General features: G+C 43.8%; 1 protein-coding gene across 1 annotated transcript in view; it reads left to right on the forward strand.

Annotated features, from left to right (window-relative positions):
- The window catches only part of LOC119437272 (uncharacterized), a 51,647-nt gene extending 38,608 nt beyond the window's left edge, over positions 1-13,039 (forward strand). The window contains exon 5 of the mRNA XM_037704313.2: positions 604-13,039. Within this exon, the coding sequence (XP_037560241.1) occupies positions 604-806 (203 nt within the window). The 3' untranslated portion in view covers positions 807-13,039. The remainder of the gene's footprint in view (positions 1-603) is intronic.
- The last annotated feature ends 606 nt before the right edge of the window (positions 13,040-13,645 follow it).

Genomic DNA, 13,645 nt, shown 5'->3' on the forward strand with positions numbered 1-13,645 from the left:
CCAAGGAGATAGTTAAACGATAGGTCAGCATCGATAAGGCATGTTATCGTGCCTGATGATAGTTACATTCTTTGCTGAGGCTGCCACCACGCCTCAGTACATTTCCGATGCTTATCCATTTAGGTAGCACCACACTCATGCCAAAGCCTGAATCATTGGTAGACTGGTCTCTGCACTTTCTGAAAAGGCAGAAGATCTTTTGCGGCATGGCATGGTGTCAGCCACGCTGCAAGTCGAGGCGGAGCAGTTAAGCTTTATGCGACAAAAAGTGATAGTGATCATGGTGCATAATAACCAGTAGGCATACGACGAGCCACTAGAGCTTAAGCGGTCAGCTTAAAGGTTTATGGGGACTGGGTCATCGGGGATTCGTCACAAGTACGTCTTGACTGTTGGTACGTTTTAAGCAGGTACATATTAATGAGGTTTTACTGTGTAGTAGTATGGTGAACTTCAGCCAGTGACCTCGAATTAAGCATGGCAGTGTACAGAGCTGAGAATTTGGCAGCTATGCATGATTGCATTGTTGACTTATTAGTTCCGTACAAGTTGCTGAGAAAAAAAAACATGAATAAACACTCCTGCTCGTCTCTTCAATGGCAGATCCTGATCGCGTGCTGACATACGGTGTGCTGTGGTCCCCGGACCGCCTGCTCTACCTGGCTGGCTACCTGGTTGTGCTGTTTGTCTGTGCCGTCCTCTGCCTTCCTGCTGTATGGCAGCTGTGCGGCTCCGTATGGCGCCAGTTGTGCCCAGGGAAGCCTTCACGGTTCTATGGTGGAAGTTTTCTGCCAACTTTCCACTGATGGCACGTATGTGTGTGTGTGTGTTTGCCAGTCACACAGCCAGGGAGTGGCCACAGGCAAAATGACTCCAATAATTGGCTGCACTGAGGAGCTAGTATTCAATGTGATAGACTAGCATGCTCCTCTCCCGCTGTGGTGGCTCAGTGGCTCCGGCGTTTTGCTGCTGAGCACAAAGTTTCCGCTTTGTTTCTGGCCATCACAGTTGCATTCCAGTTGGAGGGAAATGCAAAGATGCTTATGTGCAGAGCTTTGGGTACCCGTTAGAAAGAGCCCCGGGTGGTCAAAATTGATGTCAAGCTTTTCATTCAGCATCTCTCGTAGCCACTGTGTTGCTTTGGGACATTAAATGCAGCGAGTCAGTTGATCAGTAAACTTCCTATCCAGAAGAAAACCCTGGCTGTGTGCCTGGTGTATGCCTGTTGTTGAAGGCATTTCCCGTTGCAATTTCTTGTAGTACTTTTTTTAGCAATGCTGCACTACTTGCTGCTTCCCGCTTCATCCGCTCCTTGGCTTCTGGAAGTATGCACATGCTCTCTATATTTCTCACAGAGAGGTTTTACAAGAGGCACGTGATGCAAGTAGGGAAGCCACAAACTATAGCAATGTTACGTTTAGCATGCAGAGGAGCACTAAAGGCAAACGTCAGTTTAGGAAAAAGCTATAAGCTGGTGCTGGGCATAATGTCCAAAGCATCACTCATATCAGGAGCAAAGCTTTTCCGAGAAAATGACAAAAGTGTTGAATAGTTGATCATCAGATGACTTCCTTTAGAGCACTTCTGTTAGTGTGGTGATGCAGTCAGCACTAGTGCCTTGATTTCTTGGACTGGTTACAATAATGAATACTTCAACGTCGGTACTAGAACAAATGCCAGGAGCATCTCCAAGAGCCACACTGTACAGCCGTCAAAAAGAAAAGTGGTAGTTTAATTTGGGTTGGAGGGCCTCTTTAATGCTACAGCTTGGTTGTCTTAGCCGTAGCTGTTTTATTCTCGCAGCCATTGTCACACACTTCCATTTTGTGAATCTCCGATTGTTCTGTATGTCGGCAAGTAGTCTTTTTGAAGACTTATGCGATATGCCTGCCAGCAAAGCTTTACTTATATACACCAGGGATTCCTAAACTGGGTTCCAGGGAAACAAAATGTTTCGCAAGCAGTATTTTTGGCTCCCGTCTAAACGAGAATCAATACAGGCGGCAGCTCCCTCATCTCAACCACCTCTTACATATGGTGTAGAAGGGTGGACTGTTTATTGTCACAAGGTGTGCCATGACCAACTGTTCTCGGTCCTATCCAATGTGAAATTTAAGTACCGGGTGCGCGAGGCGTTTGAGTACATAATGATGACTTCAAGAATAACAATTTCAGTCAAGAATCGAAATATTTGTTCCAAATGTTTTACTACATTGTTTCTTTCACCGCTGTTTTCGAAGGCTGTTGAATACAACCATCTTGGGCCTCAATTATTTACTGAATTCGACTTTGAAAATGGCTGCATGCTCGGGTCAGATAGTGTGGGTTAATTTTGGCCAGTTCTTCCACAATTGCAGTTTGTAGTGAGTTTTTAACATTGCATGGCTGCTTGTCAGTCTCCCTCTCAGTGACGCTACCCATACATAGCAGCATAGTAGATTTATGTTGAGAACTAGGGACACCACATTGAGGGGGGCATAGCCCCAGATGTTCAGAGCCAGCCACTCTTGGGTCACGCAGGCCCTGTGGGAGTAAGCAGATCTATTACTAAAGAGTGGTGCCTAGTGACATCATGAGTAGAAAGTCTGGCTGTTGACACTGCCGCTTGAAGCTGCTCAGCAATGGCCATTATTGACTTTTCAGGGTTCTCACTCATCATGGCCCTCACTTGTTGGAGAAACTCAACTGCCTGAGTTGTGTCTGACCACTGGCAGCACTTTTTTCTCTTTGTCTCAGATAATATTTGGCCATAAAGTGTTGTCTCAACCCCCCCCCCCCCCCCCTTCGTGTTCTTCATGTACGGCAACTAGGACAGCCTACAGATTCATTTCTTGCGTCAGACTGAAAGGTGATACCCTGGAATAAGTGTGCTAGATTGGTGACAGAGGGGTTGGTGAGAATGAAGTTACCGCCTAGACAGATGGAATGAAATGTTTATGTTTGTGGCAATTTGAAGCTGTGTCTCAAGTACCTCGCACACCCAGTACTGGAACTAACTAGATATAGCAGTAGACTTGAGGCTGGTCCGAATTGCCACTCAACTGCTCAGTGACTGCTTGGTTAATGAACCAGGTGCACCCTTTGACGTAATACGAGGGCTGTTTTCATTTTTATTTCAGTGCTGTTAGGGTAGACATTCACAGAGGGTCCATTCATGTATGCTATGAGTAGCAAAGGACATGAGTTCCTCGGTACTTTTCAAAAAGTGGTGGGGTAACCCTAGGCCAACTGTTTGGGAATCCCTGATATCCACTGTCTTGCAGTGCAGCCAAAGCTATGCACTGTGTAATGCAATAATTGAAGCAAATAGTCCTGCACAGGCATGGCAAGCCATACCCACCACAAGCACAGATTGAAGAACCATTTGCAGAAGTATCGCACCTCATAGGAAGTACAGGGGCATCTCGCAAAATTTAATGGCAGTTTCCTACCTACTCGGCATGTGCAATTCACTCACGGATGCTGGCACCAAGCCAGAGCCCCTCTCATAGTCGCTTTACTGTCATCAGACTGGCTGTTGGGTGTCATTGCTTGGCTCCAGCCAATGATACTACAGTGAAATCCTTATAATTTGAAGTCTCTTAATTCGAATTGGTGGATAATTCGAACTGCTCTGTTCGTCCCGTCAAAGTCCTATGTAATCGAGTAGAGAAGAACTCGCTCGAATTCGAACTCAAAAAGCCATGCAGCAGTTATTTTTTGAACAAAATTTCTCACTTCCATGGAGCGCTTTTCGAACAAACCCGAGCCAAAGGCAAAAGTTTGATGCATCGCTATCTGCTGTAATCTTGCACAGCGTAAAAATTACGAGGAAAGTTGCACGAGAAGCCGAGACCGAACCCGGAGCAAGCAGAGCAGCGCGCGCCTTCCTTTCCCTTCCAGCTTAAAAGAAGCAGGAAGGAGATCTTAGCGTGTGCTTAACTACGTCATCACCAACATTGGGCATGCAGGAGAACAGCGCGCATCAAGCCACTATACTTGGCTCACCCTTGCACGTTTTTCCCTCACACCCACAGCTAACTGCAAATGAGGCGCAATCTTGTCCCACTTGGACTTTATACGGAACCCTATCTTCCGGCACATGTCGTCGCGTGCTTATGGAAGAAAAACAAGACTTTCAATGCGAGCCCAGTGACGGTTATGATTTTGTGCGCAGTACCGCATAATTGATCGGGCGCTATATTTAATTGGGCTCTCCTAAGTTCGAACTCCGTTTTATTCTAATAAATTTTCGGTCCCCTTGGAGATTGAATTAACGAGCTTCTACTGTACTACAGACTTCAGTGACCTTACAGGTGACACAGCACATCCTATAGCTCTGGCTGCACTGCACAACTGTGGCGAGACTGAGTGTGGTTATACGTGCCTGGCACACATAAGTGGCCTAGGCTGCTAAGCTGCTGCGGAGGTTTACTGGCACTGGTTTTTGCATAATACAGCTGAAAGTGTGCACATGGCTCACCTGACAGCATGTGACAGCACCTGACAGCATGTGATAGCACCTGACAACAGGATGCCATCAGTTCCAAGTTACTTCACAAAGTTTTATTTGTTTATTCCTGCAAAAGTACTTGTGCACATTTTGAATGGCCACCTACAGGCACACTGCTTATCATCACACTTTTTTACGTAAGCAGTTTTGTTTGTTACCAAGGTGGCACTTGCTTAGAAAATGCACCGAACTATTGGGTCACTTTTTGAGTTGATTGCTTGTTCTGTGCAGTCAAGTGGGGCTGTCTGTTCTGTGCTCTGGCGCTCATTCTGAAGATATGCAGGTGTCACACAGGGATAGTTCACAACAGTCTCTGCTCTGAAGGTGTTGCAGCACAATTGTTTCTGGCTACATGCAGGTAATACTGGATGTTTTCACTGAACCATGCTGAATTTGCAAAAACAAAGTGCAGCCAAATGGGACTCAGTGTAAAGTAGAAAAAGCCCTGGTTGTGCACTGTGCAACACATACAGCCTGAAGCAATTTGGAGATGGTAACTTTAAGGCTAACTGCACCAAAATACGGGTCTGCCGCAGAGCTGGTTTTTGTAAAGAAAGTAAGAAAAAGGCATCTCTTCAGCTGGCCATTTATCTCTGCCACTGTGTTTGTCACCGTCACAGTAAGGAAAGTCACCGCTGGTGCAGGAAGCGGCTTGGACGTCTGGTTTAGTTGACGTTTATCCAATCGCCCTGAGGTCACTTTAGACTGCATTTGCACAGCATGTATGTTTTACACATATGTTACAAAGCTGAGTGTGAGGAGCTTTAGATTGCATTTGGTTGAGTGTTTAATGCAATGTTTCCTCCTTTTTATACTTTTGTTAAGCATTTTGTTAACCATGTAAAGGGAATTATTTTCATATTATGTATTTCCAGCCTCTGCTGGAAGGAAACTAGTCATGATGGCCTTCTTGTTATGTGGACGCTGCATTTTCTGAATTACCTGACATGCACTACACTTGTGCTGAATTTTGGCGTACAGTTCTGAAGAGAAGAATAACAGCACTGCTCAAAGAGAGCACAGTGTGTACAGAATACTTTGCACTGACAGTTTGGGCTGCTGCGAGTGCATCTGCACATGTTGCAGAGCAGGTAATCTGTAATGCAGATTATATATAGTACATTGAGATCAAGCACTAAAGATCTGATTTTAGTTTGCTTTATGTCGCACGAGCAAAAAGTGTTTTACTTAAAAGTTTAGATGTAGTTATGTCATCTTATTCTGTTCAGCTGCAGGCCTTTTAGTCTGAAACATTTTGATGTCCATTGTAGCACTTGACACATGTCAAAGTTTGTGTTCTTTATCAAGTATCCAGCAGGGCTATTCTAAGACTTTAATGTCTTACTAGAGCTGTATTTGTTTTGTCTGGGGCCATTTTCCAATTTCATTTCCTGCAGAGACTGTCCTCCAGCTGCATGCACTAATTGGTTGGGTCTGAAAAAGCAGTTACTGATCCACTTGTGGCAAAAAGTGCATTTCCACCGACTATGCTCTTTTACCTTAAATATAAAGGCACACCTGCTGTAAGTGGAATAGCTTATCACATTATTTTACATTAAAAACACAAAATTTACTTTTATTGGGTGGAAGCCCTTTAACGGTGTCAACTTCTTTAATTTCTGTTATTTTTTTTATAATTCCTTTCTTTTTCCACAGCTATGGCTCCTACACTACCTACAGCATGGCTTCATGTTGTGGTGCCACATTTACTTGCTAAAGCAAGGCATCCAAGATTATTGTTTGTGACTGATTGCCGAAGTTGCAGAATGTGCAGTAGAATAGACACAGTGGAACACGGTGCTGCATCGTGCTCATTAACAGCCTTCTTCAATTCAGTTCACTGCTGTAGAACATGCTGTGTCAGCCACTTAGTGCATGCACCTGAAAGACAAGTCTTCGAAGGTATTAGACTCACAGTGCAGGTTTCATCATAGTATTCATTGTGGATCTTTCGGCACACTCCAACAGCTGTATTTTCGCTGGGACTCTCTATATCATCAACCTGTTCAAGTCCACTGCAGGATTTCCAGTTGATCATTCTGTGTCAGCTGACACCTTATCAGAACTCTGCCGCCCTCAACTGCATCTCCCTTCTCTCAGCATACATTCTTCTACTCCAGTAGAGTTCCGATTCTTTGCTCTGCACATTACGTGACCTGCGCAGCTCCACTTCTTTCTCTTGAATTGCACTAGAATATTAGCTGGCTGCACTTGTTCTTAATCCACACTACCATCTTTCTCTCTCTCTCTCTCTCTATGTTATAGATACAGTAGAACCCCGCTGATACGTTTTTTACGGGACCGTAGAAAAAAAATGGTAGAGCTGGAAAACGCAAGAGCCGAGAAACAGGAAAAATTGAGAAATGAAAGTAGTGGTGAATTGCACGCGATTTAATTTTAATTCTTACGTTAAAAAAAAAAAGTCGCAGTTTCGCCCAAAAGCCAAAGCATCGATTGCGATAGCAAATTAGTAGACAGCTATACAAAGTAAGGATAGTAGTTTTATCGTCCGTATAAACTGGTAAACATTCGCTTATTAGCTATATTAACAGGCATGGTGTCAGCGCACACAGGCAAACATGAACACATCACACTCGATGAGCACGGACACTCGTTATCAAAATGCTGGCATGAGGAAGCGCCGCAGCAGAAGCGAGCAATGCGAGCTTCGTGCTGTCTATTGCTTCAACGCAAATTGAGCGCCGAGAACACACATCACGCACAAAGCTACAAGCCACCGACGCACCTACACTGCCTAGACTCCGCCCCCAACGCAGATCGCTTTCAAGATACGACCAGCGTGACCGCGCAGTAGCAGTTGATGACAGAGTACAACGCCGCGCAGGCGCGCACTTTTCCCACGTCGCAGATCGCTTTCAAGATACGGCCCGGGCCATACGGCGCCGCGCGCCGGAGAACCCCCGACGTTATCGCCCTGGGACTTTATACGGAACAGCTATGCGCCAAAACCAATTTTAGGGCCCCAACGCGTCATAGACACCATCTTTAGATAGCAAATACGGATCACAAAGGCCCTGCTTTTGCTGGCGGAAACTGAAAATACGTCATAGGGGTGTCGCCCCCGGCACTTTGGGCGGCCAATCCCATCGTCAAGCCACCAAGCCAAGCGACATGAAAAGTCAACATGGCTGCTGTGGCCGGCGGGGAGTAGCAGTTCGCAACAGGGGGTTACCAGTGCATTGAGTCCTATGGAAGCTATGCCGGAACGGCCGAAAATGACATAACAGCTGGGAAAACGCAGTACCCGGGAACATAACAGCGTGATTCTACTGTATCATTTATTATTTTGCTTGTCGCATGCTTGATTGTTTTCATTCATTCATGGGTTCATTCATTCGTCACACTTTGGTTTGGTTCAGGCTTGTGACGTAAAAGAATGTGGCATGAGATATTCAGTCTGGGTTCGAACCAGATTCTAACCACTGCACCACAACTGCTCTGCACGAGCTAACAGATAACACCTGCATTGGAGGCTGACACATGCAGATGGCTTTCCATCAAGCTCATCCCATGCACTGTGCCATGGTTGCCCAGTCACATGCAATATTGATAAAGATGTGTTGCATGTGTCATTCACACACATACACAGTGATGCATGCACGACACATGATCGTTGCAAGGTTTGCAGGTTTGTGAAGCAAATACACAAAAAGAAATGTGCCAGGTCTAAAGGCGAGCTCGGTAAAGGCCACCTTAGAGAGGGCTCACTGACTGAATGTACTGTCGAACCTGGATATATCGTACCCACATATAATGAATTATTGTGTATATCGAACAGCTGTAAAATCCCCTTGAAAATCGCATGTAAATGTATAGGGATGGTGCACGAATATATAGAACGCCCTTTTCCAGCACATTCAATATATCATACGCGGCGCCATGCCGAAGACCTCAAAGTGCACTTTTTTGTGCACTTTGAGGTCTTCTGGCACCTGGAGGTGGAGAAGAGAATGTGCAGTCAGTTGAGCCATGTGGGTCGTGTGTGCAGTCAGTTGAGCCCCATCATGCCGTTTGGCTAGCCCGCGTGCTACCTCGAATGTCAACATTCCTTCCTTCCAATTTTCGTGGCCTCGTCGTGTCGGTTGAGTGCCTATTCTTGAGTTCATTTTCTGCAAGTGATGGCCGCTGCAAGTGTAAAGAATAAATTTGGACTTTGCAATGGAGTTGAAAGTGATCCAGCAATTTTTTGCAGATAAATAAAGTGTGATTGCCTTCTTTCTTTTTCTTTTTCTTTTTTCTTAGTTGCGTGCAGTTACTCAGCAGCCCGCGGACCCACCAATTGGTAAACCGCCGTTTACCGAATTGACTATATATCGAACTTTTTTGTTATCCCCTTCAGATTCGATATATCCAGGTTCGACTGTATGCTTATTGATGGACAGCATGTCTGTTCGCTGATGCATGCTTCTTGAGATTATGGAGGGGAAGGGTCAGCGTAATGTGGTCCAGGAGTTTCCAGTTTTTTGTGGCACTGTAGTTCTGTTAATGTTCTCTAGGAGTACCAGGAGGTTCTTCTCAATATCACTTGGTATTTTTCAAGTGTGAGCCCTTTTTTTAGCCTGCCAGGTCTTTTCTTTTTTTTCAACAGCTCCTCAGCCCCTGCCAGGTGTTTTTCGCATGGTTTGCGGACATTTTATTTTACATGCAAGCTGGTTCTTTATCATCACTTTTTTCCAATTCAGAATTCATGCACTGTTCTCAAATTCCTTTCATGGTATGAAAATGCAGGGATGCCAAACACAGACATAAGAGGGCAACACAAACCACTATGCGACCTTTCAAATTGATAGTCGCTGTTTATGTTGTACTTCTCGTTCTGCTTATGTCCATGTTTTGCATGCCTGCATTTCCGCAACGAGAATCCTTACCAACCTGCTCCAGCTTTGTCATTCGTAAAGTTTTTGTCTAAAATTGAGGATGCACCTGCCACACTGGTTCACCATGGCTGCTCTGCTGCGACAGTGCATCAAGACATGTGCTGTACCTGCTGTCAGAAAGTTAACTTACAAGTTTGAGTGTTTATATCACCTCTCCATAAATGGCAGAATGAGTTCACAATGATCTTTTTTTGCACAAGTTGGTACAGGACAGGCAAGGCGTGCATGGAAAACACAAAATGAGTATACTTGGGAGAAAGATGGGTGATAACTCGTGTGTCCACGAGTTATCTCAGAAGTGGCGGTGTAACCCACTGGATGCAGTGTTAATTTTGTGTCTTCTTCCTGCAGGCCTGCCAGTTTTTCACAATTTCATTGTTGTGGTCACATTGGCCCACTTATTTCCTGCACTCAGTGGTCACATAAAACAGTGAGTTGTGCCGATGCATTGCACACAATTTGCAGCACACATTGTCTTATGAATAGGGAAAATGCCAAACAATGTGCATTCTGGACATGTTGTTGAAGTTATGTATCTTCTGTTGCTCGATTAGCTGGATGCAGTTTTGTTAATTAATATTCCACATAACAATAAGGTCATCTGTAAGTGTATTGCAAACTGGAGGATGTTGTGTGTGGTTATTGTTCTCATGTATGTCCTTGTGTAGGTTTCAGTGCATCCAACTGTAGTTGAATCTCATGTATGCACAAAAAAAAAATGTAACGGAAGAACCAGTTACAATCAGCTCAGCTGTAGAACTTGCACATTGAGAGCCGAGGACCCAAGTTTTTAACTGTGGAGTTTTTTAACTAACTTATTGGTCTAACTTGGTCATTCCATTTCCATTTGTAACAAGTAAAAAAAAAACCTGTAAACAATCACCGTAGACTGAATTCACCAGATATAACAGCTCAGCTGAGTAGTTATTTTTACCTTGGGAGATTATGGAACCTCAACACCCTCAACAGGTCATTTGAGGGGCGCAGGTTCTGTCCATGTACATTGAAAAAAAAAAAGAGAAGTGTTACCACATTTTACTACTACTTTTCAGTGGAGCGTCATGCGCCTTCCTGTGACCTCAGCCCAAATGGCCAGGTTATCTTGAGATTGTAGTGGTCTTCTATTTTAGGTATTGTATGCACACATGGACTACCACATTTTCAGACAGTGATTTTGGATGTTATTTTGTACTTGTTACCACAGCTGTACATAGTAGGTGCATGGCTCAGAGATTTAGAATTTTAATGCAGTGTGCACATTGCTGTAGAAGGTACATGGTAACATTTTATCCACCAAACTGCAATGGCACATGCAATTTCTTTGTCCTTGTAGACAAATATTGACCTACATCTTTGGTGTAAAGTTTGTTAGTTTGGTCGCACAACACAAACTGCCTTTGTCGTGCAGGCTTTGCTTTGCACTTTCTCGCTCACAAAAAGCACAAGTTCTGTTTAGACTTGATGTGATCACGACTAGATGTTGCAAGGTTGTTTTAGAATTTGTGCAGCATGCTGCGGGTAGTGTTCTTGCGTAAAAATATGCATTACTGGTTAACTCTATGGTAGAATCTCATTTACTGCATCACCTTGCTTTTGTTTTGCACTGATGACACTACAGGATAGGTGGGACATAGTGCACTGCCAGTGAAGCCCAGCATATTCTGTTCATTTGCCGGAAACTTGCTGGCATTGGTGAGAAAGGTGCTTAATTTTGTGCTCTTGAACACACTGTTGCTCAGTACAATTCAAACTCCGAACTTAATTCAGCAGGCTCTGGCAGAAAGAGAGGTATGCCCGAAACACCATGGCAGTGTGCTGGTGGGTTAGTACTATAGCTGTAGTATACTATAGCTGATGCACGATTCTAGCGTTCTTTCATAGTTACAGGCTCAAGTTGCGGCTGTGTTGCTGAAGAGAGAGAATGGTCGATATTAATTCTCTTTGCCTCGTAGAAAATAAGGAATATGTGAACATCGTAATAGATTTTGATTGTAAACGGGCACCATACTCACGGGTGAGTACATACAAACCCTGCTTGTTTATCTTATTATGGGCATGTCTGAACCTGCTTGGTTCTGTCCATGTTGTTTAACTGGTTGTGATAGTTTGCTCATGCGAAATGGCAAAAGCCAGAAATTTGTCTTGGAGGACATAATTAATGTGTAAAACAACTTGGACTTTGACAAGCTTCGCTGTTGTGATAACATTTGGAAATTATTTACTTTCGAAGTTGCTTGAATGTCAGCAAAGTGCATTTTTGTGCAGTGACAGCATCCTTTAATTGCACACTCTGTAATATTGAACAGTACCTTTATTTGTACTTCACTGTCTACTTGCAGGGTTAATTCCAAAAGGCTCAAGCGCAAATGTTGCTTACTTTTTAGTAACCTTGCTACATATGCCCTCCACACTTATCTCACCTAGTTGATTCGTTTATTCAATCTGATCTCATGAGATGGGTTGCATAGTCACACTATACTTTATGTAGAGTGTTGAAGCAATTTTTGCTGCAATGATTGTAAGCTGTAGTGTAAAGCTTTTAGCATGTTTGTTGCAAGCTGAATGAGAGACAACAATGCCCATTCAGCAGTGTTGCCATGTAGTGTGCACTATTAGCTTGGCTAGCAAGTGTTCCTTGTACATAGAATGACTACAATAACATGTATGAAACATTGACACAGAAATTTCAGCTCTTTGAAATTACGAGTGAGATCGTTGCGAGAGGCTGATCGCTGTGCATATTGGTGATGGAAATAAAATATGGAGCCTGCAGAAATGTCATTTCTTTACTGAATCCTTCTGCTCTGCGTTACAGCGGATGCTGACAAGTTAATAAGAACAGTACAGCAAAGACAAGTTTGGCAATTCTTTATGGTGAAGCATCATTCGCAGCAGCAAAAGTCATGAAATGTGTGGTAGTCACCAATGACCTCATTAACTTACTAGAATTCTCTAATTATCTCTCAATTTTAGTTCACATGCTCCAAGTGCAGGATAGCCAGTCATTTCTCAGTGCAAGGAATAGAAGGAATCTAGGACTGGCACCACTTTTGAGATATCTGGCTTCTGAACATACAGCAATGAAAAACATTTTTCGGAGCACGCTTGTGAATATAACGAGGCACTTTCTTCAGTTGGTAATTCTGACAGAACTCTTGCATTTGTAATGATACAGTGGAACGCCAATTTATATCCGAGTATATTGCTGGACATATTTTGGGATTGCATGGGTCCAAAGTTGGGGTAGTAGGGGATTCTTAAGATTCCCAACTTGTGGCCATGCCTTCAATGCTAATAGGCTTCCATTTTGCAATTACAGCAAGTACTATGAGGTTGCTCATTTGCTTTATGAAATTTTGTCAAGTTTATTGGTGATTATCACGCGGTTTCTGATGTCCGCTGCAACACGTATATCAACGAAACACCACCTCTTTGTATCTTTACTGCATTGACTTAATTTTTGTTGCTTCTGTTGAAACATCTGGTATTCCCACTTACAGCCATCTTCGAAAATAAAGGCCAAGGGCCCTTTACCCATAGGGAATTAGAGCACTCATTGCAAAGTTTTCCAGTTTCGACTTTTGGACCTGTCTTGTGATTCTTGTAGCAAAGTTTCAGTTTGCCATAAAAATAAACTGGTTCAATATTTTTGGCCATATTAGTGATTGCCCATGCCCAGTAATTGACAGGTTGTACTGTGTTGAGCTTTTAAAAACCTAGAAAAGACCTGTTGTTCCTTCAAAAAAAAAGTTATCTATCTAGCAATAAATATTCCCGTACACCAACTAGGCCAGAAAATAAAGGGATTCTGGATAAACCACTTGCTTGCAGCTGTACAAGGCCAACACATTTTGTAGAATTGTAAAGAACACATTTTCACTTACTTATCATCAAAGCTTGCGCTTAATCCATTTTGAAAACGGGTCGGCTGCAGTCATGGCAGATACATCATACAAAAAAGCGGGCAAGTTTGCACTCGGTCGTGCAAAGCTTGGCCACAGTGAAAGTGTCAATCCTCGAGTCTTACTGGCTGATACTGCTAGATATTCACTTGGTTGCTGCTAGGTCTTAACTTGGTTTAACTTAACTACGCATGTAGGGAAAGTATTCTCGAGCGATCATTTTCGGAGGTACCTTCCCTTTCACGACATTTCGCGTGACTAGCGCTGGACCGTCGGCTCCTAAAAGCGACAGTGTTCCTGGCATGCCACAAACACAGGCAGGCAGGAGCCATGTCTGTGTCGGGCAAAGCTAG

The sequence above is a fragment of the Dermacentor silvarum genome, chromosome 1 (assembly GCF_013339745.2).
Source record: "Dermacentor silvarum isolate Dsil-2018 chromosome 1, BIME_Dsil_1.4, whole genome shotgun sequence".
Classification (NCBI taxonomy): Eukaryota; Metazoa; Arthropoda; class Arachnida; order Ixodida; family Ixodidae; genus Dermacentor; species Dermacentor silvarum.